Raw genomic sequence first — 27,563 nt, 5'->3', positions numbered from 1 at the left:
TCACTTGCTCTGAGACCTAGATGGGTAACGATGCTTCGTGAGTGACTTGTGGTTGATGTGTGCAGAGGGTCCCTGGTTTGAGCCCAGGTTGGGGCGAGGAGAGGGACGGAAGCTATACTGTTACATTGATGCTGTTGATCCGGATCACTGGTTGCTTCGAAAAAGGATGAGGTCAAAAGGGGGGTGATTGTGGCTGATGTGAAATGACGAGCTAGTTAGCGGTGGTGCGCGCTAATAGTGTTTCAATCGGTGACGTTACTCGCTCTGAGACCAAGACGTAGTTGTTCCCTTTGCTCTGCAAGGGCAGTGGCTTTTGTGGCACGATGCTTCATGGTTGATGTGTGCAGAGGGTCCCTGGTTTGAGCCCAGGTTGGGGCGAGGAGAGGGACGGAAGCTATACTGTTACATGTGCATAATGTGATTTTAAGCATTTATGAGTAGGCATTGTCTTCTAATTGCTTGATGATGTCATTGGAAACACAGGCTGCCGTTACACGATGAAACTTTCACGCAATTTGAGTTGCTTCTTCATTGCTTTGTGAAATAATAAGTAACTCATCTGCAACTTGGTTGCAAGCAACAGCCAATCAAAACAAATGCTTTTTTCATTCGAAGGTTAGGAATTCTGACCCAGTTGTCTGGTCAGCACAGCTGTCAGTGCTGTGCAGCACCATCAGTGGTCAAGGTTGACAGAACAGAGACTAGCACAACAAGAGATCATATACAAATGATTGTACATGGTTTAGCAGTCAATAAATTATATTTTGAACTGAAAAATGTCCACCATGATCTGTGCTAGCTAGCTGTGTTGTTGTTAGCAATGTCATTTTGGCTAGCTAACAAGCTAAATTGTACATAATGCATATCTTCTATATCCTTGCTGTTACAATAACCAAATGGTTGGATAAACAATCATTTGTGAAACCACAATGTAATGCAGCAGAAGACATGGGGAGATTCTCAAACAAGCAGCTTCAATTTGATTGGCTGTTGCATGCAATTTTAATCACGTTGAGTAGCTGCATGTAACAGCAAAGTTGCTTGAGATGATGTCACTTGCAACCTGCAACTGTAGCGAAAATGTCGTGAAAGTTGCTTCATGTAAGTCCAGCCTTGTCTTCCACTATCTTTTTTACTACAAAATATAGAAATGCACAATTTTCACATAAGTTGATGTTGTGGTGGTGGTGCTGGAGATGATGAATATGAAGTGAAACATTTTGAAATGTCCCTTTAACTGTATGTATGATATCCATTGAGTATACCAAAAATTAAGAACACTTGCTCTTTCCATGACAGACTGACCAGGTGAAAGCCATGATCCCTTATTGATGTCACTTGTTAAATCCACTTCAAATCAGTATAGATGAATGGGGAGGAAGGTTAAAGAAGGATTTTTAAGCATTGAGACAATTGAAACATGGATTATGTGCCACTCCAAGGGTGAATGTGCAAGACAAAAATGTAATTGCCTTTGAATGGGGTATGTTAGTAGGTGCCAGGTGCACCGGTTTGTGTCAAGAATTGCAATGCTGCTGAGTTTCATGCTCAACAGTTTCCCATGTGTATCAAGAACGGTCCACCACCCAAAGGACATCCAGCCAACTTGACACAACTGTAGGAAGCATTGGAGTTAACACGGGCCAGCATCCCTGTGAAACGCTTTCGACACCTTGTAGAGGTGGGGGTGCAACTCAATGTTAGGACGGTGGTCCTAAGGTTTGGGATACTCAGTGTAATGTAAATGTTATTTTTACTTTACTGCTTGAAGGCAAAGGACAAATAATTTGTGGGTTATCCTTTTAGTTTATCCAATCACAGTATGGTTTCTGCAAGGACAGTAATTACATTCACAGACAATGTGTCGAAAACTCTGAAACTTGAATAAATATATTTTTCTGGCTTTCCTTGGAAATATGTAATTTTCCATTTACCCTCGCCTTCAAAAACAAAACATTTCAGCCTAGATACTCTATTGTACGTCCTAAGAAAGAACAAATAGGACCACAACAGGGAACAAAATGCTACATTCCTGTGAGTTTTAAACTCAGTCCCCATTTTGGATACAATAATGTCTTCTCTGCGTTCTTCTGAAGTTTCATTCCATGTTGTCATGGCAGGTTGAGCAATACCAGACCACCTAAATAGGAAGTAAGAATCACCCCAAACAAAACCACAGGAACTTGATTCAACATAAATAAATACTTTTTCACTTTATTTAGAAAGTCTTGAGCAAAACCACTCAGGAAATGTCATCATTTAAGCTTCCCCGGGTTGAACCGTTTTCCATAAAATATGTTTGAGTTATAAAACTATTTTTCATTGTGAAGGCAGATAAAGCGTTTTTTTTTAAATCAAAAGTAATGCCTTTCGCATGTGAAAACACAGAATCCTACTCATTACGGGGCATTAATAAAATCCACTGATTGTTCTCTTGAAATTCCGTTCGAGCAGCTGAGATAGAACAGTCCTGACATTTGGAGCCACTCTTTCAACTGGAGTTTAGGCACAGTCTCCTGTAGTCCTTTCACATCTGTCATGATGTGATGAGAAAGGCAGATGAGAAAGGCTGTCTACTTGAATCTTTGAAAACATTTACGTTCAAAGCAGAGGATAAAACATCAGAACAGTCTCACTGATAATGACAAAGCACGAGAGGTCATTAAATACACACAGTTATTAAATCATAATAGATGTCTAGACCAAACATTAAGCACTCCAAGATTGAAGTTAGTCAACATGGACAATATGCTCTATTCTAAAACTGTGAACATTCCTTCAGTCAAAGTAAAGCAGAGGGCAGTAACTGTAGTAGCGTTCAAATTTAGACTCTTCATAGGTTCCTCTTCTCTCACAAAGAAAATGAATTGCCGTTATTTAGACGAATTTCAAGCCACCAAATTCTCCGCTGGACTGATGAGAGAATAAGTTACAGACTATGAGTCTGGTTAGCAGCAACACCTCTGCTTCTTTGAAAACACTTAAGCATCTCTTTTTGCACCTGACATTGAAGGCCTCCCAATACAATTTGTCTGTTTGTCATGTCAATAGATTTAGTAAATGTTGTTGAGGCATGGTTGTCTAGCTAGCCTTTTTCATAGACTGACAGACTGAATGGTTGATTGACAGGTTGATTATTAACTGAGTAATAGTAGAATGGATTATGGTGGATAACTGATTGACTGATCGATTGATTGATATTCTACTGGATGGATTGACTGGTGAGTTGTATGCGGCCAACTGATGGAAGCCGATCCTGGACAGCTCGCCTGCGGTGAGGTGTGGAGGGTGTCGTGAAGAGGCCGTTCTGAACACGTATATACAGGGAGATCAGAGAGACCAGCAACTCATCCTGTCAGAGATAAAAGAGACACGTATCAATCTCCTAAACACACACAAACACAATCAAAACAGAAATAAACACACATAGAGACATCACTTACACCAACACAGGGTCCCTACCCTGTTGCTCTCTGGTTGCAGCCATCTCTCCACAGCAGTCCCGTATGACTTTGAGCTCCTCTGCACTGTGCTCGTCCAACCGGTATGGTCTGAGCTGGCCCTCGTGGATCAGACGCACCACAACTGACGGGTCAGCCGGAACCCACACAACATGTAATCAGTAAGTAGTGGGCATTATTTGTGTCCTGATATTGTGCAACAGTGTTTTTTCTACTTGATGTGAATAAACATTTTAGTTACTTTTTGGATAAACACTGAATGATAATGAATCAAAAATCAAAAATCTACAGCCAGAGAGCTGTAGTGACTACTTACCTGTGTTGTGTGAGTAGTAGGGCCTTGTCCTTCTCTGTGTTGATGACAGTGGAGCAACTCCTCAGTGGGTGGAGCCCCGAAGTCTGGCCACGTAAACTACAGGAGGGAGGGAAGAGGGAGAAACACAGGTATCCACATAAATACAACACAATGCATGCAGACACAGCTTGAAAGTCCTGAAAACAAACCAGGCTAAAACAAACTAAATAAACCACAGAGGACACATGAAAAATGTATGCAAAAAAGGACTACTAAATATCTCTATTTTTACGGCTGTAGGATCTGTGGCTCTTCTAACAACACTGAGACCGAGGTGAGCCCTGTGTACACAATACACATTGAGAGACAATACACACATTTACAACTACAGTACACATAAATAAATGCATGTTAAAATACACAAAAATACACAGAAATATGCACGTCTCTTTGCAGACCCTCCCTGCCCACCCAGTCTCTATCCGCTCTCACCTCCACATTCCTGAGCTCCAGCACGTTGTTTGTATTACCGCTGGTACATCTCCATCTTGGGGGCGATGCCACACACACACCACAGTTCATGTCATTGTAGTCCCTCGCCGTCAGACACTCAAAGGCCCAGTAGCCACTGACCAGCAGCTCCTGGACATTGGCCAACTCCCCGGGTCTCAGAGATTTGACTGATCGACGGAGGGAGGAGGAGAGAGGGGGGGGGACAAGCAGATTGAGGGTTAAGAGGAGGAAAGAGGAATGGAGGATGAGTAAAAAATAAGAGGGAGAGAGAGGGTTGGATGAAGAGAGGAGAAAGAAAAGAGAGAGAATAGATGAAGTTAGAGATGGGTGAACATGGACAAGAGTAATAGCTCAAAACCATCTGAACTGTCAGTTGCTCCAAGCGAGTCTTACCAGGGTGGTTGTGGATGTGGTCAAGGATTTGTCCTGACTGCCTGGTTAGGATGCTCGCCCAGTCTGAGCTGGCTCCAGATTTTAAAGAATAGATCCACACTCACCAACAACCTGTTGCCAATGTTGAACAGACCTGGGTGGAGGTCGGTGAAGCTGTGTAGGGCCACACCTTCAAATCAAATGATGAGACACACCTTCAAATCAAATGCTATTGGTCACATTCAGCTGGAAATAGGCTGTCTGGATCAGTGTATCAACTTCTTTGTTGTTGTAATATCCCAAACGGAAGTGGCCGTTTCATCATTGATGATTCCAGCTTTAAACCAAACTATTGTACAAAACACCAGAAATGTGAAACAGTGACCAACCATTGAGCTGAAACAAAACCAAAACTACTCAAACAAATCTTCTCACCTCTGTCCTCCCATAAACAGGGATAGTGACATAGAGCACAGTGTGTGGCTGTAGACTCATAGAACCTTGGCCAGCCTGACTGGACCTGCACCTCCCCAGGCCTCCCTGGTCCTCCTCCAACTCCTGGTCCCCAGCCTGGGTGGTATTGAGGACCACCTGGGTGGAGTTGAGCTCCTGGATGTGGGCCAGGGTGTCGTGGAGCTCAGCCTCACTCTCTGAGATCTGCAGGGCATGGTGTAGCAGCTGCAGGGTGGACTTGCGCTGGAGCTCCCTCTGGGCTGAGGACAGGGTCTGGTATGCGTCTAACAGAGCTACTGAACCACCCTGAGAGAGGGAGAGATAGATAAATAAAGAGAGAGAGAGAGAGAGAGAGAGAGAGAGAGAGAGAGAGAGAGAGGGGAGGATAGGGGGATGGAAGGGAGGGAGTGAGCGAGCATAAGAGAAACAGTGCAGGAGGGGGAAAGGGAGGGGTGGAGGGAGAGGTAGGGATACAGGAGACAGAGGGATGGAGAAGTAGAAGAGGAACGAGGGAAAAGAAGTGAGAGAGGATGAGAGCAGAGAGATGAGGTTAGAGAAGAGTAAGGGAGAATTCAGATGCTAACAGCGAGACAAACAGCAACACTAAAACATCACAAACAATTTTATATTAGATTGCGAACGCCCGGTATCCAAACAAACATGGCTTGAGATGTGGTCACCAGTCGAGTGTGTGTAGTTAGCAACAGTACTGCCACAGCAGCATAACACTTGACCACACTTGTTTTACTGAACCTCAGCGTCAATATTTGGTCTGGTTGGCTCATATGTGCAGCAGAGAGGCAGAAAGACAGAGAGGTGCCACGGCATCAATGATCTTCGATCCGACATAACTCCATCCCTTCCTCAGGTGGTAGCAACAACACAGATAGTCTAGCCTCTAGTTAACCACCATATACTACTTAAAATATCCACACATCCCAGGCAGTGTCACAGCCGGCCGTGATCTGAGAAACCCATGAGGCGACGCACATCTGGCACTGCGTCCTCCGGGATAGGGAAGGGTTTGGCCGGCATGGATGTCCTAGTCTCAACGTGGTCTAGAGACTCCTTGTGGAGGTCTGGGTGCCAAAAGTGAGTGTGTTGTTGCAGAAATAAATAGGTCTCTGCTAAAAGAAAAAGGAAATGTTCACTAAAGGTATGTTATGATATTATTATTATTTTTTGTTTACGTGTGCATGGTCCTGCCCTCCAGACTGACCTGTGCCATGTTTCCATTGCCTTTCTTCCTACACAGTTCCCATCCACAGCAGGGGCTCTCTGTATACTGTTCTTATATATGTAGCCACATGACGGGTTCTCACAGCGACCCCTGCCCTGCGCCGTAGACAGACTTAGGTCCTGACAAAGGAGGAAGAGACAGTCACACAGAGGACACATGTCATACTATGAGCCAACATAGAGTGGGAGTAATACAGAAAGGTCAACATTGTCACACTCCAACAGACAACACTGAGCCCTGCAAAAGAAACGTGTGTATGGCTTATGCTCCCCAAAATGTAGTTAAAAATGTCCCACTAACTAGTGTGGAGGTAGATTTATGTTATTTTATAGGTACATAATATAATTTTAAAAACAGCTGGATATCTACAGCCATATTATGGCTGCTTCGTTGTCTTCGCAACTTTTCCTTTGTCAGGAGGGAGAGTAATCCACTGGACTAAGGCATGGCCTAGTTTCAGACAAATAACAACAGTTTTAGGCATGTGTGTTTACACCACAAAGAAGCATTAATCCAATCATGTCAAAGTAATGAAATAGGGCTGTCGCATCTGTCCACAGTAGTGCCCAACTGTGTTGAAAGGGGCGGAGAGGATGGCTCTCACAGATCACGATTGACCTGTTCCTCACTGTTCCTCTCCTGAACTTTGACACTGGCACCAGTGACAAGTGTTCCAGCCCAAGCTCAGCTCAAACGCATCCAGAATTTACACTTTAAATAACTTTTAACAATTGAAACTTGAAGCCCACTAAGAGAAATACTCACAGGGCTTGTTTGAAAAATAGATTCTCAGTGTGACCACCTAGGTAAAATGTAAAAAAAATAAAGGATAAATTAAATTACATTATCCATGGTAATGCTCACATCATAGTAGATGTCTGAGTCCCTGACACCACTGCAGTAGGCAGTATGATTCCCTGGCTGTTGGCTCTAACCCTCTCTGGTGATGACCCTGCTGTCACTGCACGGTGCATCTGTCTTCCGGACTCCAGTGGTCCTATCCCACCCTCCAGGCACATTACTGGGAGGGGCTGTCTGGTCATCAGAGGGAGGCACACCAGTCTCAGGGGTGTCCCCAGGGTTGGTTGGTTGTTTCTGGGGAGAAGTCTTGAAGGGCGGCAGGGTGGCCTAGTGGTTAGAGCGTTGGACTAGTAACCGGAATGTTGCAAGCTCAAACCCCCGAGCTGACAAGGTACAAATCTGTCGTTCTGCCCCTGAACAGGCAGTTAACCCACTGTTCCTAGGCCATCATTGAAAATAAGAATTTGTTCTTAACTGACTTGCCTGGTTAAATAAAGGTAAAATAAAATAAAAAAAGGGGCTGCACCTTCCACTGGAGTCGTCTTCACCTGAAACATGGAACATTTGTGGCACACCTAGTCTGAACTGTTTAAGTATATGACTCTTTATTTTCCTACCAATAAATTGACATTGTCACTTCACCCTCCATACATACCTCCAGTTGGGAACCTGTCCGTGGCCCCCTTAGGCAGGAGGATGTAGTTGGCCCCGGGGAGGATCCTACAAAGCCTGGGAGCTCCTTGGAAGGGCCCAGCGATGTCTACGGAGGACACAGAGAGAAGAAGGACTGGTGTTATCTTTAAGACTAGGGCCAGGAGTTTTTCTTGACCACACTATCTTAGACAGAAGACACACTGGTAGAAATATGAGGTAACCGTACAGTGTCCGTCCCTTCCTTCTCCAGCTTGGCCTTCTCCAGGTAGTAGCCCTTGTCTGCCACGTTGAGCCTCTTCCAACACCCACTGATCCTCTTGATGATCTCAGACTGGTGCAGGCTGGGGAAGTCCTGCTGTATGGTCTGGCGCATGTCAAAGTAGTACAGCAGGTAGGTTGATCTGGAGGTGAAAGGTCAAACTATAAATAATTGATATCTTGACTGATACAGCAGTCAACTCAACACAAAGATTGGGTCATTTGATTTAGCTTGCTCCGTCTACCCGAGCAATCTAAATCAGGTGCACTCAGACAGTGTGAAAATAGTGAGTATGTCATCTGCATTGACTGTTTGGGTGCAGTAGAGTAGACTACCTGGGCTTTTGGGGTTTCTACATGATCTCCCCCTGCTGAGCCTTGTTCTTCTTCCTCTTCTTTGGAGATTTGACCTCCATGAGAGTGTAGCAGCTCTGCACCTCCTCTGACGCCCTGTATTAGTCTCCTCATACACCCCCATGGTTTCCATGGCTACAGGGAACCGAGGAGAGCCTTGGGAAGTTTAGTGACATCATGATTTATTAATTCATTCTGTGTCCATGCGAAACAGAATCAAAATGACAAGGGGATTGGTATTAGGGCTACATATTATGTACATTCCTTCATTTAATACTCCTACAATCAAGATAGGGACATTCTAGATCAGTAGCCTATGTAGGCTATCAAATATATGTTATGGGGATGTAGATAACTGTATGTCCTTCAAAACAAGAGATTAAAGGTCATACTGTAGTAACTGTGCGAACTCAATTGTAATCCTTGGCAGCGTTCGATTAACCTGAACCGCAGTGCACTGGTCTATGGCCCATGACGTGAATGTTCAAAGGCAGTGAGGGAGGAGCGCCCTCTCAAATCAAACAGCATGGTTCACAAACATACAGCATCTCTTTCCATAAAATATATTTTCAAACTATACTGAACAAAAATATAAAACACAACATGCAACAAAATTTGACTGAGTTACAGTTCATATAAGGAAATCAGTCAAATGAAATAAATGAATTATGCCCTAATCTATGTACATCTATACATCTATGTCTATGTAATCTATGTGCCTTGCGAAAGTATTCGGCCCCCTTGAACTTTGCGACCTTTTGCCACATTTCAGGCTTCAAACATAAAGATATAAAACTGTATTTTTTTGTGAAGAATCAACAACAACTGGGACACAATCATGAAGTGGAACGACATTTATTGGATATTTCAAACGTTTTTAACAAATCAAAAACTGAAAAATTGGGCGTGCAAAATTATTCAGCCCCTTTACTTTCAGTGCAGCAAACTCCAGAAGTTCAGTGAGGATCTCTGAATGATCCAATGTTGACCTAAATGACTAATGATGATAAATACAATCCACCTGTGTGTAATCAAGGTGGATTGTATAAATGTCGTTCCACTTCATGATTGTGTCCCACTTGTTGTTGATTCTTCACAAAAAAATACAGTTTTATATCTTTATGTTTGAAGCCTGAAATGGGACATAAGGTCGCAAAGTTCAAGGGGGCCGAATACTTTCGCAAGGCACTGTATTTCAAATGACTGTGAATACAGATATGGACTGGGACATTTTCAGCTTCCAGGAAATGTGTACAGATCCTTGCGACATGGGGCTGTGCATTATCATGCTGAAACATGAGGTGTTGGGGGCAGATGAATGGCACGACAATGGGCCTCAGAATCTCGTCACGGTAACTGCATTCAAATTGCCATCTATAAAATGCAATTGTGTTTGTTGTCCATAGCTTATGCCTGCCCATACCATAATCCCACAGCCACCATGGGGTAATTTGTTCACAACGTTGACATCAGCAAACCGCTTGGCCACACAACGCCATACACGTGGCCTGCGGTTGTGAGGCCAGTTGGACATATGACAAAAATCTCCAAAACAACGTTGGAGGCGGCTCATGGTAGAGAAATGAATATTAAATTATCGGGCAACAGCTCTGGCGGACATTAGACTCCCGAGTGGTGCAGCAGTCTAAAGCACTGCATCTCAGTACTAGATGTGTCACTACAGACCCTGGTTCAATTCCAGGCTGTATTACAACCGGCCGTGATTGGGAGTCCCATAGGGTGGCGCACAATTGGCCCAGCGTCGTCTGGGTTAGTGTTTGGCCGGGGTAGTCCGCCATTGTAAATATGAATTTGTTCTTAAACTTACTTGCCTAAATAAATAAAATAAATATTCCTGCAGTCAGCATGCCAATTGCACTGCTCCCTCAAAACTTGAGACATATGTAGCATTGTGTTGTGAGAGAAAACTGCATCGACCTAGATGGTCTGTGGTGAAAAGGAAAAGGAGAACGAATGGCCCTGCTATAAGCACTGCTGCCAGCAGTGGCACTTCTAGTGTTGAGAACGTGAAGAGAGTGAAGGTACTGAAAAACAAAAGTAATGGGGGGTATAGTGGTTGAAGCCAAAATACTGTTCAGTAAGAAAGAGGGGCAGAGAAGTAAAAGCCTGTCAGTATTAATGTTTGAGAAGTTTGTACCTAAGAAAGTACAGATGGGCTTCCTGGCTTTCACTGTTAGAATTTGCTCCACCTCGATGGTGTTTTAAATGCCAAATAATGGGAAAGGTAGAGGCTCTGTGCAAAGGAAAGAAAATATGTGCCAAGTGTGGCGGTTATGATTATGGTGAATGTGGGAACAATGTCAAGGTTAAATGTTGTAACTGTGGGGAGGAAAACAGTGCAGCATTTGGTGGATGCCAGGTGCAGAAAGAGGCTAGAAAGGACCAAAGATATAACATCACTCATAGTGTGTTATATGTAAAGGCTGCAAGGCAGATTGGGGGAACTATTTAGGCAGAATGATGGAGATAACAGGGTTACTCCTGGAACAAGTGGACCTACTGTTGGAAATGTTGCTTATGTTGGTCCTGACACGGATATGAGACCTGTTCAGAAATCTTGCTTTCACAAATGTGTTGTTTCAAAGGACACCTTAAACCAGGCAAGTCAGTTAAGAACATATTCTTATTTACAATGACGGCCTACTGGGTAACAGTGGGTTAACTGCTTTGTTCGGGGACAGAACAAACTTTTTTTTTTTTACCTTGTCAGGTCGAGGATTCAATCCAGCAACCTTTCGGTTACTTGCCCAATGCTCTAACCACTAGGCTACCTGCCGCCACAAGATGAACTGTTGGCGATAATAGTTGCCCTCCACTAGGTGGAGTACGTACAAGTTGTTAGAATTATAGTATGCTCTGATTCTTTGTCTGTATTGAATAGTTTATCATCTGGTAAATCTAATAGGAGTGACCGACTATTGAAGGTATTAATGTTGTTATGGAGAATAGGTGTATTAATGAGATTCTGCTGGGTCCAAGCACAGCCGGGTGTGGAAGGGAAAGAAGTTGTAGACCAGTTAGCCAAAATATTTTTGAAATAATTGAGAGATAATTGATATTAATGTTCCACTGGGTGGAGGTGAGGCCAAATGTAAGATCAGAGACATTTTGATAGATGTGTGGCAGAAGAGATGGGACTGAACCCAAAGGCCGGCATCTATATGCCTTCCAAAGAAAGGTTGGTGGACCAAGAGTTGAAGGTCAGATTAGGAAGGAAGAGGTGGTGTTTGCTCGATTGCACTTAGGACATTGTACGTTGAACTCGCCACAACATCTGTTTGGCAAGCATGTTAATGGTTTGTGTCTGGTCGATGAAACGGTGTAGCATGTGTTGTTATATTGTTGTAAGTATGTTGAAGAGAGGGAAAGATTGAAGTGTGGGATTATTGAGGTTGGACGGGGTTCGGGGGTTTGGAAGGGATTTGGGGGATGGGGTAGGGTCTATTAGATGTTAGTAGGGCTCTTTTTTATTTTCTCAGAAGTACTGAGTTAGATAGGAGGATTTAGAAATATTGTAAAACGTGATTGACCACACACACTTCAGCACAGTCGGTGGCAGCATGTACCTTAAACGTTGGTTTGCGGACCGCCATTACATCATAGAAGAAGGAGAAACTACGGTTTCCACTAGTCTAGATAACACAGCAACCTATCCCTGACAGTGCATGTGGGGTAAAATCAATTATGACACATACCCAGGAAATGATAGCACGGGAATAATATCTGAATTTAATCCAAGCATGCTACAGAGGACTAACAGCAACTACAATTTTCAAATTTCCATAGGCACAGATCTAGGATCAGTGTGCCCTAACTATATCCAGCCTCGATGGTTGAGAGGTAAAACAGCTAGCTGACTTGCAATCAGTGCAACTTTGCCCACAAGCAAATAGCGTTCCAGGCAAAAGTAATCGTTCTGACGTGGCGGTGCATCCTAGGCATATGAGTAGATCACAGAGCATTCACTTAAAACAAAAATGGCGGGTGACAAGGTGAGTACTGTTTTTTGTCTTCAATCTTTTTTAAGTGTCTTGTCAGAAAACGCGCTATTTAAGAGTAGCATGATCTAGTCATAAACCAACTAGCTTTAACTTAAAACAAGATAGGCACGGTGTGTTGGTAAGTTGTCAGGGGACGTAACGTTATTCATTACGGAAACGGTTTAAGAAGCAAGGAGAAGATGGCGGAAAAACAGGTTTTGTTTTGAGACTGCAGCTAGTGAGTCGGATGAAACTAATCGCACAGAAAGTGAGAATGAATGGGTTGCAGTGGCAAAGAAATGAAACCAATAGAAGTAAAACTGTGCTGTAAACTACTTATACTCGTTTTTAGGTCGGAGTGAGGGTTTTGGATCAATGCTAACTTACTTTGGAAATCCGTTTAACGTCTCGAGGAAAATCTGGGTGACAGTCACAAGATGTGGTGTTATTTAGATTTTGTGTGTGTCTGCGGAGCATACGAAGCTTGTTTTAAGACTCAAAGATACCGGTGGAATGTTTCCTGTATGGATTTTCGTAGCAGGGCGTTTATCAAGTAATGGTGGGGAGTAGACTCTTGGCGCGTCAACTCCCATTTCTGGTTGTCAATCTCCCTGAACGTCAGTATTTTTTGCAGGGGAGGAAACTATTTTGCGTAGTCTATTTCTAGAACACAAAATATCGAATCGTTCGCTGGCCACATTCCCATTTCGGCCCTCATACTAATCATCCCAGCGTCCAATTGGCTCATTCGTCTCTTCTTCCCTGTAACTATTCCACAGGTCGTTGCTATAAAGTATGTGTTAAGTCAATTTACCTGGTAAAATAAATTAAAAGAGATGGGAGGAGCACAGCCAGGCTTAGGCATGTCGGCCACCAGGAAGACCGTCAGAACGGTGCATCGGTAATAAATAAATAAATAAAAAGTAGGCTATAAGCTATCGCAATGCTGTATTTCGCGGATTACAATGTGTTGGGTAAATTTACCAAATGAGTAGGCTGAACTATTCTACACTCAACAGACCGAAGACCAAACACTAGCGTTTTTCATAGTGAAGAGAAAGAGGATCGGGGCAGGCAGCGAGACAGTCAGAACCGGTAATCTGTATCTAGCAATGCCTCGTAAATTCACCTACAGTATGGCTAAGTTATTCTTCATAATACCAGTGAATTGAAGTTGAACAAGGCCAAATGCATCAGTTTAATTAGGTCTAAATGCGCAATCGCAAGTTATTGCCTGTAGCCTATTTAATGAAACCCTGGCTGGCTGTTGATGTCCTATGTTGGGGCTCTCCAACCTTGTTCCTGGAGAGCTACCTTCCTGTAGGTTTTCGCTCCAACCCCAGTTGTAGCTAACCTGATTCAGTTTATCAACCAGCTAATTATTGAAGCAAGAAATCCTATCGGTGAAATCCTGTCGTTAAACCCCATCAAAGAAGTTTAAGAGCAAACCGAGCAAATGGAACTAAACAGGGCGGGACCTACCTGAATTTGTCCAATAGAAGCTCTCGTTTTCGTTGAAAAACGTTTTCCATTTGTAGTAAACCGTTTCTGTTACAAAACGTTTTGTACATAATCAGAATAATGAACACAGCCCTGGTCACTGTCATATGCATGCATAGACTGAATAGAAGGCATTAACTGAGGGGCAGTGACAGAAATTGACAGGCGCTTCAGGAAGTGTTACCTAAGTTCATTGATTGCCAGTCAGTGTAACTTACTTGCATTTGTTCTAGGATCCTTTCAAGCAGATGAAGGATCTCAACCAGCTCAAGAATCAACTGGAAGATATCCAGAAGCGTGTGGAGACTGAATTTGCAGCAGGAATTCCACAGGTACAGTATGTTGTTATCCAATGTTAGAAAGTAGGTGAAATGTCACCTTATGAAACAGGACAGCAGACAAACCATGAACCTCAGGTCAGTCCTGAAACAGTAATAGAAGAATCAACTAATGATTGCTTATTAAACGAGAGTCATAAAAGCATGCCATATATTCTATTTATTGTGTGCATACTTTGTCCTGACTGGTGTTTCCTGTTCTCTCCCAGGGGGGCTCTGTGCTGGCATCTCCCTTTTTGAAGGGGTTCCTGGCCGGGTACGTGGTGGCCAAGCTCCGCTCCTCAGCTATCATAGGAGTGCTACTAGGAACATTCACAGGCATCTATGCTGCACAGAACTATCAGGTGCCCAACATTGACAGCACTCTGAAGGACTATATGAGTTTGTTTAGAAAAGGACCAAAGTAATGGGAAGAACCAGGCCTAGGCGTCATCTTCTAACTGCCTAAGGTTAAGGACACAACCACCACTTCTGTAGATGCTCCCTTTTCAGAGGCTCTCTATTGTGTATACAGCACAAAGGAAATGTGGATTTAACTGAATTTTGACGTGTCCGTTGAGGGGTCCAGTGTGAAAGCCTCGGTTTGTTTTGGGTTATTGTTCAAAGGTTAAAGCGTAAATCTACATTCAGTTCCCTGGGAACATCTGCTATTCTCTCTGCTGATCTCTGTGAATCAGATTATAAAGTGTGTAAAAGTTTCTGTTCTTTGAGTGTAAGGTTACATTGCAGGGATATTTGACTGCTTGCCTTAGTAAAGTTGCCAAGTACAGCAGCCATCTAATTGATTTTGAATCAAGGGTGTTAACAGCAAGACAGTGGTGCTTTCGTGTTTTGTAATCACAAATAACTTTTATCGGCTTAGAATATGAACACATCTTGAGAATATTATGTTATGGTTGAATAGATTTAGCCTAATTTAGGGGATTTAAAAAATATTTTTGTTGTCCATTTTAGAGGGTGTTTGTATTTGTACTTTTATTCCCAGGGTGTTAATAACATGCAGTATTGAGAATGATTGTGATCCATAACGTGAGGTCCGGGTCCCCATCCCGTCACAGGCGGTGGTGGAGGAAGAGGGTCCAGTGGGGTGTCCTCCTAGGACTGATGGTCCTGATCTATGGCTCTCATGCCCCCCTAATAACCCTCACCAAGGTGGGTGGGCGGGTTCCCTTTAGCTCCTCCTCCTGTGTGCTTCTGATAGAGATAACCAAGCTTTTGGTGTCCCTAGCAACTCTGCTCCTGACTGGGGACCTGTCTGCCCTGCGTGCCCCCCTGTCCCTGGCCCTCGTGGCCCCCTACGCAGTCCCAGCCACACTCTATGCCTTCAACAACAACCTGGTAGTCCTCATGCAGATCTACATGGATCCCAGCTCCTTCCAGGTCCTCAGCAACTTGAAGATCGCATCCACGGCCCTGCTCTACTCCTCCTGCCTGGGGAAGAGGCTGCGGTCCGCCCAGTGGCTGGCCCTGGGGATCCTCATGGGGGCCGGGGTGTGTCACAGCTACAGCAGTCTGGATCTGGAGTATCCAGGGCAAACTGAGGACCAGGCAAGTTCCAGGCTTCACATCACAGCCTGGGGCCTTGTTCTAGTGCTGGTTTACTGCTTCATCTCAGGGCTGGCAGCCGTCTACACAGAGCGGGTGCTGAAGAGCCAGCGACTACCCCTAAGCCTGCAGAACTTATACCTGTACGTGTTTGGATTGGCCATCAACTTGGTCCCCCACCTCTTAAGCATGGGGGGAGAACAGGATTTCCTGGAGGGTTACTCAGGGGTGGTGTGGGCCATTGTCGCTGGGCAGGCAGCAAACGGGCTGCTGATGTCAGTAGTGCTGAAGCATGGCAGCGGCATCACCAGACTGTTTGTCATCTCTTGCTCTATGCTGGTCAATGCTCTGCTCTCCTGGGCCCTACTGGGCCTGCAGCTCACCCCCTTATTCCTGTTACCCACCTCTATGATTGGCCTGGCAGCCTATCTGTACTACCTTTAGCAGAATCTCTGGCAGCACTTTTTACCAGATGATGTGTTGACATTGATTGACATTAAGGTTGGAATGTTTTTTTTTGGTTGGAGTGTTCTTTTCCCTTTTGAAATGCATTTTTATTTTAGTGATTCGGATCCAGTATTTTTCATCTCATGTCCCAAATGGTCCATTTAGTTTGAGTTATTTGAAGTTTCTAATTTGATTGTTGATTATGTAATAGAAGCTGCACTTTAGCCGAGACTTACAGAGCCCTTCATCACACCATCACTGTTTTATCTGTTCTGCATAATGTACTGCCTACTTTTCACTTGCCTTTGATATCCAGGTCAATCAAATTCCTCCATATTCATTCAAGCCTTTTCTTCAATATATCATGGGTAGTTGGATTTGAGTAGTATGTCTCCATTATTTCTACGTTGTCACCCAACACTTCTTAAGAGTGGTGCTATGATCATCCTATTAGCATTTATCATTACCTCTGCCAATGTCAAGACGTATAGGTACAGAAGGTGTTTATGCAATACTATATATTAAAGATAAATATTTCAATGGTTGTTTCTCTTTTATTTCTTTGGTATTTTCTATCAGAAATAAAATGCCATAAATCCATGAGAAACATTTCCCCATCCCCTCACTGTTACTGGGATACTCTTTGTCCCTTGAGGTCACCCTGCACACACAGAATGTCCTTTAGCTCTGCCAATGCTATGGAGAAAGAGAGAGAGAATCTGATGAACTAGGTTTAAACCCAATCAAGGTATGTAATGAAATACACCATTATTTCAAGTGATGTAAAATAGTCTTCTCAAAGTAGGATGTAAACTGCCTATACTGAGACAGAAATATGTTATACACGTTTTATCCAGGTGTGTAACTCACCTTTGCGGAGCTGTTTGTTGTCTGCCTGTAGCTGTTGGTTCTGAGAGGACAGGTAGACTGCATCCTGTATGGCCTCCAGCAGGAGAGTCCTGTACCTGCCCTCTGACACCCTCCTCTGCTCCTCACTTACCTGGCGGAAAACCCGGAACACCTGATAAGGGATTGGGGGTGGGGGAGTCAGAGCTTAGTATGGTGGTGAAAGGTGTGACACTGGCACAAATGGGTAAGATAGGCAGGGTTGGTTCAAACAATGGCAGTGCAGGTAAGGGCCTTACCTGCAGACTCTCCTCCCTAAGAGAGTGAAGCTCATGCTGGTGTCTGTGGTACTGTGTCTCCAGGTCTCTCTCAGCCTCCGAGGCCTCAGTGTGCAGGGCCTCCATCTGTAGAATCAGGACCTGTCTCTCTCTGCCCAGGACCAACAGCTCCCTCTGGGGGCCCTCAGTCTGACCATAGGGGTAGATTTATGGAGGCAGGACATTTGACAGTTTGAGTGTCTAAGATGTGAGGACTATCATGATTAAATCAATCTCAAGTGTTAGTCACCTGTTCCTGCCCCAGCTCTCTTTCCATCTTTTCCACCTCCTCCTGTATCACTCTCCCATGATCCTCTTTGATCTTCCTCCTCCGCTCCTGTGCTCTGTTGTACTCCGCCTGGTACCAGTTCTCAAGTTGTCAAAGGAGGAAGATATTTTACATTAGGGACAGATCACTTTGTTCTTCTCAACCTCACAGAACAGTAGAGTATTCCTGGTACCTGTTCCGGGTGGTCAGATTTCTCACTGCTCTCCTGTTTCTCCTCCTCTCTCAGGGCTTCCTTTAGCTGCTGGATTGTACCCACTCTCTCCTGCATCCTCTCCACACTTACTCTCCCCTCTGTGAAAAAGGAAAGACACAGTTATTGGGATTCACTGTTCATAGCGACATAGGCCTCTGATCTCTACACTATTCTATAGGCCTAACACCCGATATAACGGATCACAATCCTCAATTGAGAAGATTAGATGAATCAGGTACAAATCCTGAGCAAAGCTGGAATAGTGTAGGTTCAATGGCTGTTCATTATGAGAGAATGACAAAAGCGTGCAAAGCTGCAATTAAGGCAAAGGGGTGGCTACATTGAAGAATCTAAAATACATTTAGATGTATTATGTATATTTTCCTTGTTTATTATATTACATACATTTGAAGGACAGTATATTTTATATTAGTAATCTTTTGTTTGTTTTTATTCCTAGCCTTCAGCTACCCTCAACCCCTCCCATCTATCTCTGAAGACCATTTAGTTTTGATTTATAGCTGACATATACAGTATTTTTCTAATGTACTGTGATGTTTCATAAAAGTTCTGAACCTTTCTATTGTCATAGTTTCTAGAGATTGGAAATGAAAAGAAACACATTTTCTAAGAGTATTATTATATTATTGATTGATTGACTGACTTTTCAAATCACCCAGCAGTGCTATTTACAGAGTTCCAAGTAAATGTTGCAATTTGTCAGCCATTCCTGATCTAATTATTCTGTCTCTTCACAGTAAAATATGCAGAGGTGGGATGGTTATATCCCCCATATATATATATATATATATATACGTATATATATATATAACATTATTGATTGCAAGAATTTTGTATCTATTTTTTGTTGTTTTAAAAATGGTGATATTTTGGAGATTATTTCATTTTCAAATATTTAATATTTCATAATTTCTGCCTTCCGGATTCATATTCATTATATAAATAGGCCCGTTTAATTTTGTCTGGCTTGCCGTTCCAAAAAGAGTCGAATAGTTTTTGCACATAATTTAATGGTAGGCCTATCAAAACTGTGAATTTTAAGGAGTAAGCAAGTGCATGATCCCACAGGAAATATGGGAGTTTTTTTTAATGCTCTGGAGTTGGGAATATTGGTAGCCTACACTACCCTTCAAAAGTTTGTGGTCACTTAGAAATGTCCTTGTTTTTGAAAGAAAAGCAATAAAATAACATAAAATTGATCAGAAATACAGTATAGACATTGTTAATGGTGTAAATAACTATCGTAGCTGGAAACGGCAGATGTTTTATGGAATATCAACATAGGCGTACAGAGGCCCATTATCGGCAACCATCACTCCTGTGTTCCAATGGCACGTTGTGTTAGCTAATCCAAGTTTATCATTTCAAAAGGATAATTGTTCATTAGACAACCCTTTTGCAATTATGTTAGCACAGATGAAAACCATTGTCCTGATTAAAGAAGCAATAAAACGGGCATTCTTTAGACTAGTTGAGTATTTTTTATTTCACCAGTTGAAAACAAGTTCTCATTTACAACTGCGACCTGGGCTGTCACGCCCTGGCCTTAGTTATCTTTGTTTTCTTTATTATTTTGGTTCAGTCAGGGTGTGACATGGGGGATTTATGTTTTTTTCTGGTCTAGGGGTTTTGTATGTTTATGGGGTGTTTTCTAGTCTAGGTGTTTATGGAAGTCTATGGTTGCCCAGCTTGGTTCTCAATTAGAGGCAGGTGTTTATCGTTGTCTCTGATTGGGAACCATATTTAGGCAGCCATGTTCTTTGGGTATTTTGTGGGTGAATGTCTTCTGTCTTTGTGTCATTGCACCAGATAGGACTGTTTCGGTTTCACACATTTTATGGTGTTCTTGTTTATCATCTATATTAAAGATGTTGAACACTAACCACGCTGCATTTTGGTCCTCCTCTCCTTCAGCGGAAGAAAACCATTACATGGGCAAGATAAAGCAAAGCAGTGTGACAAAAACAACAACACAGAGTTACACATAAACAGACATACAGTCAATAACACAAAATAAAAATATATGTACAGTGTATGCAAATGTAGAAGATTAGGGATGTAAGGCAATAAATAGGCCATAGAGGTGAAATAATTACAATTGAGTATTAACACTAGAGTGATAGATGTGGAGATGATGACGTGCAAGTAGAGATCCTGGGATGCAAAAGAGCAAGAAGATAAATAACAATATGGGGATGAGGTAGTTTGGGTGTGCTATTTACAGATTGGCTGTGTTGATTGATTGGTAAGCTGCTCTGCCAGCTGATGCTTAAAGTTAAAGAGGGAGATATAAGTCTCCAGCTTCAGTGATTTTCGCAATTCGTTCCAGTCATTCGCAGCAGAGAACTGGAAAGAAAGGCGGCCAAAGGAAGTGTTGGTTTTGGGGATGACCAGTGAAATATACTTGCTGGAGCTCGTGCTACGGGTGGGTTGTTGCTATGGTGACCAGTGAGCTGAGATAAGGCCTAGCAAAGACTTATAGATGACCTGGAGCCAGTGGGTTTGGCGACGAATACGTAGCGAGGGCCAGCCAACGAGAGCACACAGGTCGCAGTGGTGGGTAGTATTTTGGGCTTTGGTGACGAAACGGATGACACAGTGATAGACAACATCCAGTTTGCTGAGTAGAGTGTTGGAGGCTATTTTGTAAATTACATCGCCGAAGTCAAGAATCGGTAGGAAAGGCAGTTTTACGAGTGTATGTTTGGCAGCATGAGTGAAGGAGGCTTTGTTGCGAAATAGGAAGCCGATTCCAGATTTAATTTTGGATTGGAGATGCTTAATGTGAGTCTGGAAGGAGAGTTTACAGTCTAACCAGACACCTACAGTTGGTATTTGTAGTTGTCCACATATTCTAAGTCAGAACCGTCCAGAGTTGTGATGCTAGTCGGGTGGGCGGGTGCGGGCAGCAATCGGTTGAAGAGCATGCATTTGGTTTTACTAGCATTTAAAAGCAATTGGAAGTCACAGAAGGCGTGTTGTATGGCATTGAAGCTTGTTTGGAGGTTTGTTAACAGTGTCCAAAGAAGGGCCAGAATGGTGTCGTCTGCGTAGAGGAGGATCAGAAAATCACCAGCAGCAAAAGCGACATCATTGATATTTACAGAGAAAAGAACTGGCCCGAGTATCTGGAGCATCAGCATTTGTGGGTTTGATTACAGGCTCAAAATGGCCAGAAACAGACTTCGCTCTGAAACTCATAGGCCTATTCTTGTTCTGAAAAATGAAGGGTATTCAATGCGAGAAATTGCCTAATGACTAATGATGATAAATACAATCCACCTGTGTGTAATCAAGTCTCCGTATGAATGCACCTGCACTGTGATAGTCTCAGAGGTCCGTTAAAAGCGCAGAGAGCATCATGAAGAATAAGGAACACACCAGGCAGGTCCGAGATACTGTTGTGAAGAAGTGTAAAGCTGGATTTGGATACAAAAAGATTTCCCAAGCTTTAAACATCCCAAGGAGCACTGTGCAAGCGATAATATTGAAATGGAAGGAGTATCAGACCACTGCAAATCTACCAAGACCTGGCCGTCCCTCTAAACTTTCAGCTCATACAAGGAGAAGACTGATCAGAGATGCAGCCAAGAGGCCCATGATCACTCTGGATGAACTGCAGAGATCTACAGCTGAGGTGGAAGACTCTGTCCATAGGCCAACAATCAGTTGTATATTGCACAAATCTGGCCTTTATAGAAGAGTGGCAAGAAGAAAGCCATTTCTTAAAGATATCCATAAAAAGTGTAATTTAAAGTTTGCCACAAGCCACCTGGGAGACACACCAAACATGTGGAAGAAGGTGCTCTGGTCAGATGAAACCAAAATTGAACTTTTTGGCAACAATGCAAAACGTTATGTTTGGTTTAAAAGCAACACAGCTCATCACCCTGACCACACCATCCCCACTGTCAAACATGGTGGTGGCAGCATCATGGTTTGGGCCTGCTTTTCTTCAGCAGGGACAGGGAAGATGGTTAAAATTGATGGGAAGATGGATGGAGCCAAATACAGGACCATTCTGGAAGAAAACCTGATGGAGTCTGCAAAAGACCCGAGACTGGGACGGAGATTTGTCTTCCAACAAGACAATGATCCAAAACATAAAACAAAATCTACAATGGAATGGTTCAAAAATAAACATATCCAGGTGTTAGAATGGCCAAGTCAAAGTCCAGACCTGAATCCAATCGAGAATCTGTGGAATGAACTGAAAACTGCTGTTCACAAATGCTCTCCATCCAACCTCACTGAGCTCGAGCTGTTTTGCAAGGAGGAATGGGAAAAAATATCAGTCTCTCGATGTGCAAAACTGATAGAGACATACCCCAAGCGACTTACAGAAGTTCAAGGGGGCCGAATACTTTCGCAAGGCACTGTAGGAGTTGGAGGCCTTCTAGGCAGAGTTGCAAAGAAAAAGCCATATCTCAGACTGGCCAATAAAACTATAAGATTAAGATGGGGAAAATTACGCAGATACTGGACAGAGTAAGGAAACAGTGGTTGTCCTATCACAGTGACTTATGTGATACTTATATGAGGGAAAACGGGAATTCGAACACCAATCATGCAGGTTTCACGAAGTGTATTTTGGTGGTCATATTTAGAACTACAGCTCTCATCCTAGTATATTTACAACTACAGCTCGCTTGTGTACTTATTACAGTCCTCACATTGCATACACACTACCTCGGATGTGTTCGTCCACCTCCTGTCTCAGCTGGTCCTGCAGGTCTTTCCTTCTCTCTATGGTCACACTGTGGTCCATGTTGTGGTCAGGGTTATGGTCACTATTACCAATATGTATTAGGGTCTTTGGGGAATGCAGTCCCTGCCAAATCAACACAACTCTAAATACTCATTGCAGAGATTGAGGCATAGTTTATTTGTTGTTTCAGATACAGCTAGATATGCTGTTCTCTACAGGAAAGAGACTGTATCTCACCTTTAGACTATGGGTTAGTTCTGCCAGCCTATGGATATCCTCCTCTCGTTGGTCCCCTTGTGACATCATTTTTGTTCGAATCTGCTGAATACTGTCCCGGATCTCATGCTCGGTTACCTTTGGACACCATTGTCCCATTAACCACAACATTATGAAAGAGATGGATTAATAACACTACTTTACCCTTTATAACAAGTCTCATGACACACATACATTGGACAGTAAGTAGCGAGGTACTTACAGGTGTGTTCATGTCCTCAGAGAAAGCAGTCTGAAGCCATACCATCCAGAGTGTTGCGAGTTCATTTGGGTTTGATTACACTGGCCTGAAATATTTATGTCCCAGACTCCATTTTCACTGGTCAAGGGGTGTACAGTTACTCAGGATGAGGGTATGAATTCAAAACAGAGGTCACCTTCAGATAGACTTTTCCAATAAAGAAGGTGTCTGTTCTCTAGCCTAGTATGGTTGTCTCTGTAAAAATACAAACTCACAGCAGTCTGAATTGATCGTTTAGATTTATTTTATTATGACTGCAATCACTCTGAAAAAAACAGTGTATTGCAGATGGGTATAATAATATAATGGGGGTATTGGCTGTTGAACTTCATAACGGTCACTGTGTCACTAGTTAATGAATCACTTATGTTGAAGTGAGAGAAATAAGTGACCAATTTAAGGAAAAATCTTTAAATTCTTTACTCACCCTCTTGATTGTTGTAGTTGCATGTCTGTAGTAAGTCCTGAAACATATTTTAATATCTTAAAAAATCAATCCCACTCTTTATCCTTCCCTATTCTGCTTTAGTAAAAGGGATAGTTAAACTTCCATTTTTACTAAAGGTCCGCTTTCACCTGAAATCTATAAATGTCAAAGGTATGCAGGAAAATGTCCTCTTTTTATTTTATGGGAACTAATCAAATATGTGAATGACAGTGATAATAGTGGTGTGTGCAGATAAGAAATAAAGGATGTGTCAGTGTTGCCAACTTAGCGACTTTGTCGCTATATTTAGCAAGTATTCAGACCCCTCTAGCGACACATTTTCAAAAAAGCGACTAGCGACAAATCTAGCGACTTTTTCTGTTGTTGTTGGAGACTTTTGGAGACTCTGACATGCTTCAGGTATTGTTCTCACTCTTCTCAAAGAGCAAGCGGTCCAAAAGCACTCACAGGCGGTCCAGTCCTCGCGCAGCAGCCCCTCCCAGCTGCAGTCAGAGCAGGAGATGTTCACCCCTCTGGGTCTATACTGCAAATGAATCGGGCATGCGGGGAAGCCTCCGCTGGCTGATCCTGCCCTGGCTTACATTAAAAAAAACAATTAACCTGAATTAGTGCCAGGCTAGTTACCATCATTTTCTCACATTGCAATTGACAGTTTTTTCTATTGTCTCTTTTTGGTCAATTTAGATTGTTAATGTAGATTGTATACACATTTATTTTTTAAATGTTATGGTTAACAATGTTCATGTTTTACTGTGACTTGTTGTAGGCTCCTAAGTGGACCATAAGGTTAAAAACCAAACCAAACTAAACTAAAAAACAAAAAACAAAAAACAAGAAAATAAAATAACAAATAAAATAAAAAACGAAGTAACTCTGCCAGAGTGTATTTTTTGGGTCACTTTTGCCAGTCCCAAGCCCAGATAAAGGAGGAGGGTTGGAATATTGACTTAAAAAAAACCAAGAATCGACAGAAGTTCATTTGTAGTTCTAAACATATTTAGGGTGTTTTTTACTCACCTTTTGTCTCTCCCACAACGTTATTCCTCTCTCCTACAGCGTCCATCACAAATACATGCACATGGCCAATTATGCAAATTAGGTGATGCCATCATTTACCGACTTCTAGCGATTTTTAGGACAGCCAATAGCTACTTTCCTTACTGAGGAGTTGGCAACACTGGATATGGTTGTTCTAGCATCACCACCTGGATTCGGTCTTATGTGGCAAAATGTGAAATGATGTTTTTTTTACATTGGATAAAAGTAGACTCAGAGCTACAAAATGGTATATCATACACTGCATTTGAGGAACAATGGGAAAGTAATTTGCTTTGAAAGTTGATCAACTTGTAAACTCACTTTTGAGAAAATCGCCTTTGAATGTTTTGGTATCTCGTGAAGAGCTCTTTGTCTTCACCCATTCAGCATCGTTCACACCCTCTTAAGGTTAGCCTCACCCACATATCGTTTCACTCTTGGAGTGCACACTTGATGCTCTGGCCAATGATTTGTTTACCTCTGGATAACATGAAAACAACATAACCAGCTCTGCTGGCAACAATTTCATGACGCTTTTTTGCCGACGTTTACTGACACCGGCCATATTCAACGGGTGTTGTATACCCGTCACGTAGTGTCAGCTAACAAGCCAGCCAGCTAATGTTAGCAATTATTAAACAACAATGAACAACATTCCAACAATGCCACAGTGCTGGGAGCTAATGTCCAATGTTAGCTATCTCTATTCACCTTCCATATTATGCCCCACCAGCACTGGAGAATAGAATAAAGCACCTTGAATGACAATACACTATTTATACAAAAGTATGTGGACACCCATTCAAATTACTGGATTCGGTTATTTCAGCCACACCCGGTGCTGACAGGTGTATAAAATCGAGCACACAGTCATGCAATCCCCATACACAAACAATGGCAGTAGAATGGCCTTACTGAAGAGCGCAGTAACTTTTGTCACTTTTCAACAAGTCAGTTTGTCAAATTTCTGCCCTGCTAGAACCGCCCTTGTCAACTCTAAGTGCTGTTATTGTGAAGTGGAAACGTCTAGGAGCAACAATGTCTCAGCAGCAAAGTGGTAGGCCACACAAGATCACAGAACGGGACCGCCGAGTGCTAAAGCGAGTTAAAATCGTCTGTCCTAGGTTGCAACACTACCAAGTTCCAAACTGCCTCTGGAAGCGACATCAGCACAAGAACTGTTCGTTGGGAGCTTCATGAAATGGGTTTCCATGGCTGAGCAGCCGCACACAAGACTAAGATCACCATGCACAATGCCAAGCGCCGGTGTGGTGTAAAGTTTGCTGCCATTGGACACTGGAGCATTGAAAACACGTTCTCGAGTGTGAATCACGCTTCACCATCTGGCAGTCTGACGGACGAATCTGGGTTTGGTGGATGCCAGGAGAACGCTACCTGCCTGAATGCATAGTGCCAACTGTAAAGTTTGGTGGATGAGGAATAATGGTCTGGGGCTGTTTTTCATGGTTTGGGCTAGGCCCCTTAGTTCCATTGAAGGGAAATCTTAACACTACAGCATACAATGACATTCTAGACGATTCTGTGCATCCAACTTTGTGGCAACAAATTGGGGATAGCCGTTTCCTGTTTCAGCATGACAATGCCCCCATGCACAAAGTGAGGTGCATACAGAAATGGTTTGTCGATATTGGTGTGGAAGAACTTGACTGGGGTGCACAGACCCCTGACCTCAACCCCATTGAATCACCTTTGGGATGAATTGGAACGCTGACTGTGAGCCAGGCCTAATCACCCAACATCAGTGCCCAACCTCACTAATGCACTTGACTGAATGGAAGCAAGTCCCCGCAGCAATAGAAGTAAGTCCCCGCAGCAATGTTCCAACATCTAGTGGAAAGTCTTCCCAGAAGAGTGAAGGATGTTACAGCAGCAAAGAGGGGACCAACTCCATATTAATGCCCATGATTTTGGAATGAGATGTCCGACGAGCAGGTATCCACATACTTTTGGTCATGTATCGTATGTCATTTACCAAGAATTATACTCCCTCTGTCAAGGAGCATAGAAGCATGCCAACACCAAAATGTTGTGCTTTAAAAAGTAATGTTCTTCAGTAACCAACATCTTATTATTGTGACGACCCTCCCACTCTGTCTGCATTATTCTGTTTTTGTTCTTGTTTCCTTATTAGGATGCCAGTGGGCGGAGTTGGGGAGGGTCGTTCAGCTACATGGGAAACACCTGGGCCTGGTGTGTCCCAGGATAAAGACCTCTTCCACATTCATGGAGTAGACTCTCTCCATGCAGACACCTTTGTAGATTGTGTTGTGGTTCTTGGTGGCCTTTTGTTTGTTTGTTTGCATTGGCACCTTTCAACACCCTGCATTATCACATTCATGCATGCAAAACACTCACTTACATTACTGATTACACACACCATTGTATATTTTCCTTAGTTGCTTTAGTTAATAAATACATATTTTGTTACTCCTTATCTCCACGTTGTCTCCCTTTGTTACGGGCTTTGAGCCGGTTCGTGACAGTATAGATGTTCTGCACAGATCTAGGATCAGCTTACCCTCCCCAATCCTACCTTTACCATTAATGGAGGGAAAAGTAAAACTGATGTGTCAAACAGTTAATTTCATCCTACTGTAGCCTACTCCTAACCAATTTACAATTGGCTCATTAATCCCCCTCCTCTCCCCTGTAACTATTCCCCAGGTCGTGGCTGCAAATGAGAACGTGTTCTCAGTCAACTTACCTGGTAAAATAACGGATAAAAAAATAAAAAAAATAGCTTAACCCTTAATCTGCAGTCTTGTTATGGTCATTCATTTTACACTAGTTGTTTTTTTGTGTTGGGTAGATTCCATGTTAAATTAATCTGTTATCCCAGAACTAAAATCTCTAGTCAGATGGTACCATGTATGTTTTAGTGGTCTGTCCTAAAGAGATTAATGTTCAATAAGAGTTAAAAAAACAAAAACACA

The 27,563-nt window shown here is 42.9% G+C and overlaps 2 protein-coding genes and 1 pseudogene across 3 annotated transcripts; 2 read left to right on the top strand and 1 right to left on the bottom strand.

The window, feature by feature from the left end:
* Positions 1-3,439: 3,439 nt before the first annotated feature.
* On the bottom strand, positions 3,440-8,269 carry LOC135527225 (HMG domain-containing protein 3-like; annotated as a pseudogene).
* A 4,063-nt stretch (positions 8,270-12,332) lies between these two features.
* Positions 12,333-14,650, top strand: LOC135526237 (SLC35A4 upstream open reading frame protein-like). 2 transcript variants are annotated; one of them, XM_064954419.1, is made up of 3 exons: positions 12,333-12,414; positions 14,136-14,234; positions 14,450-14,650. In XM_064954419.1, exons 1-3 carry the CDS (start codon positions 12,400-12,402, stop codon positions 14,645-14,647), a joined length of 312 nt encoding a protein of 103 aa, XP_064810491.1. In that variant the 5' UTR covers positions 12,333-12,399; the 3' UTR covers positions 14,648-14,650. The 2 variants fall into 2 exon arrangements, with proteins under 2 accessions (XP_064810491.1, XP_064810490.1); XM_064954418.1 differs by lacking the exon at positions 12,333-12,414 and adding an exon at positions 12,533-12,670.
* Positions 14,651-15,249: 599 nt separating this feature from the next.
* slc35a4 (solute carrier family 35 member A4) lies at positions 15,250-16,772 on the top strand. The gene has a single exon (XM_064954417.1). It carries the CDS (start codon positions 15,252-15,254, stop codon positions 16,227-16,229), a length of 978 nt encoding a protein of 325 aa, XP_064810489.1. The 5' UTR covers positions 15,250-15,251; the 3' UTR covers positions 16,230-16,772.
* Positions 16,773-27,563: the final 10,791 nt, after the last annotated feature.

This window comes from Oncorhynchus masou, chromosome 32, assembly GCF_036934945.1.
Source record: "Oncorhynchus masou masou isolate Uvic2021 chromosome 32, UVic_Omas_1.1, whole genome shotgun sequence".
NCBI classification, from domain to species: Eukaryota; Metazoa; Chordata; class Actinopteri; order Salmoniformes; family Salmonidae; genus Oncorhynchus; species Oncorhynchus masou.
The sequence above is the reverse complement of the archived record's forward strand: the minus strand, read 5'-3'. Positions and strand labels throughout refer to the sequence as shown.

Coding starts and splice junctions, on each gene's coding strand:
- LOC135526237 (XM_064954418.1), top strand. CDS start 12,650: ATGAAACTAATCGCACAGAAA. Junction 12,671..14,135: donor TGAAACTAATCGCACAGAAA/GTGAGAATGAAT, acceptor CATTTGTTCTAG/GATCCTTTCAAGCAGATGAA. Junction 14,235..14,449: donor TTGCAGCAGGAATTCCACAG/GTACAGTATGTT, acceptor GTTCTCTCCCAG/GGGGGCTCTGTGCTGGCATC.
- slc35a4 (XM_064954417.1), top strand. CDS start 15,252: ATGATTGTGATCCATAACGTGAGGTCCGGGTCCCCATCCCGTCACAGG.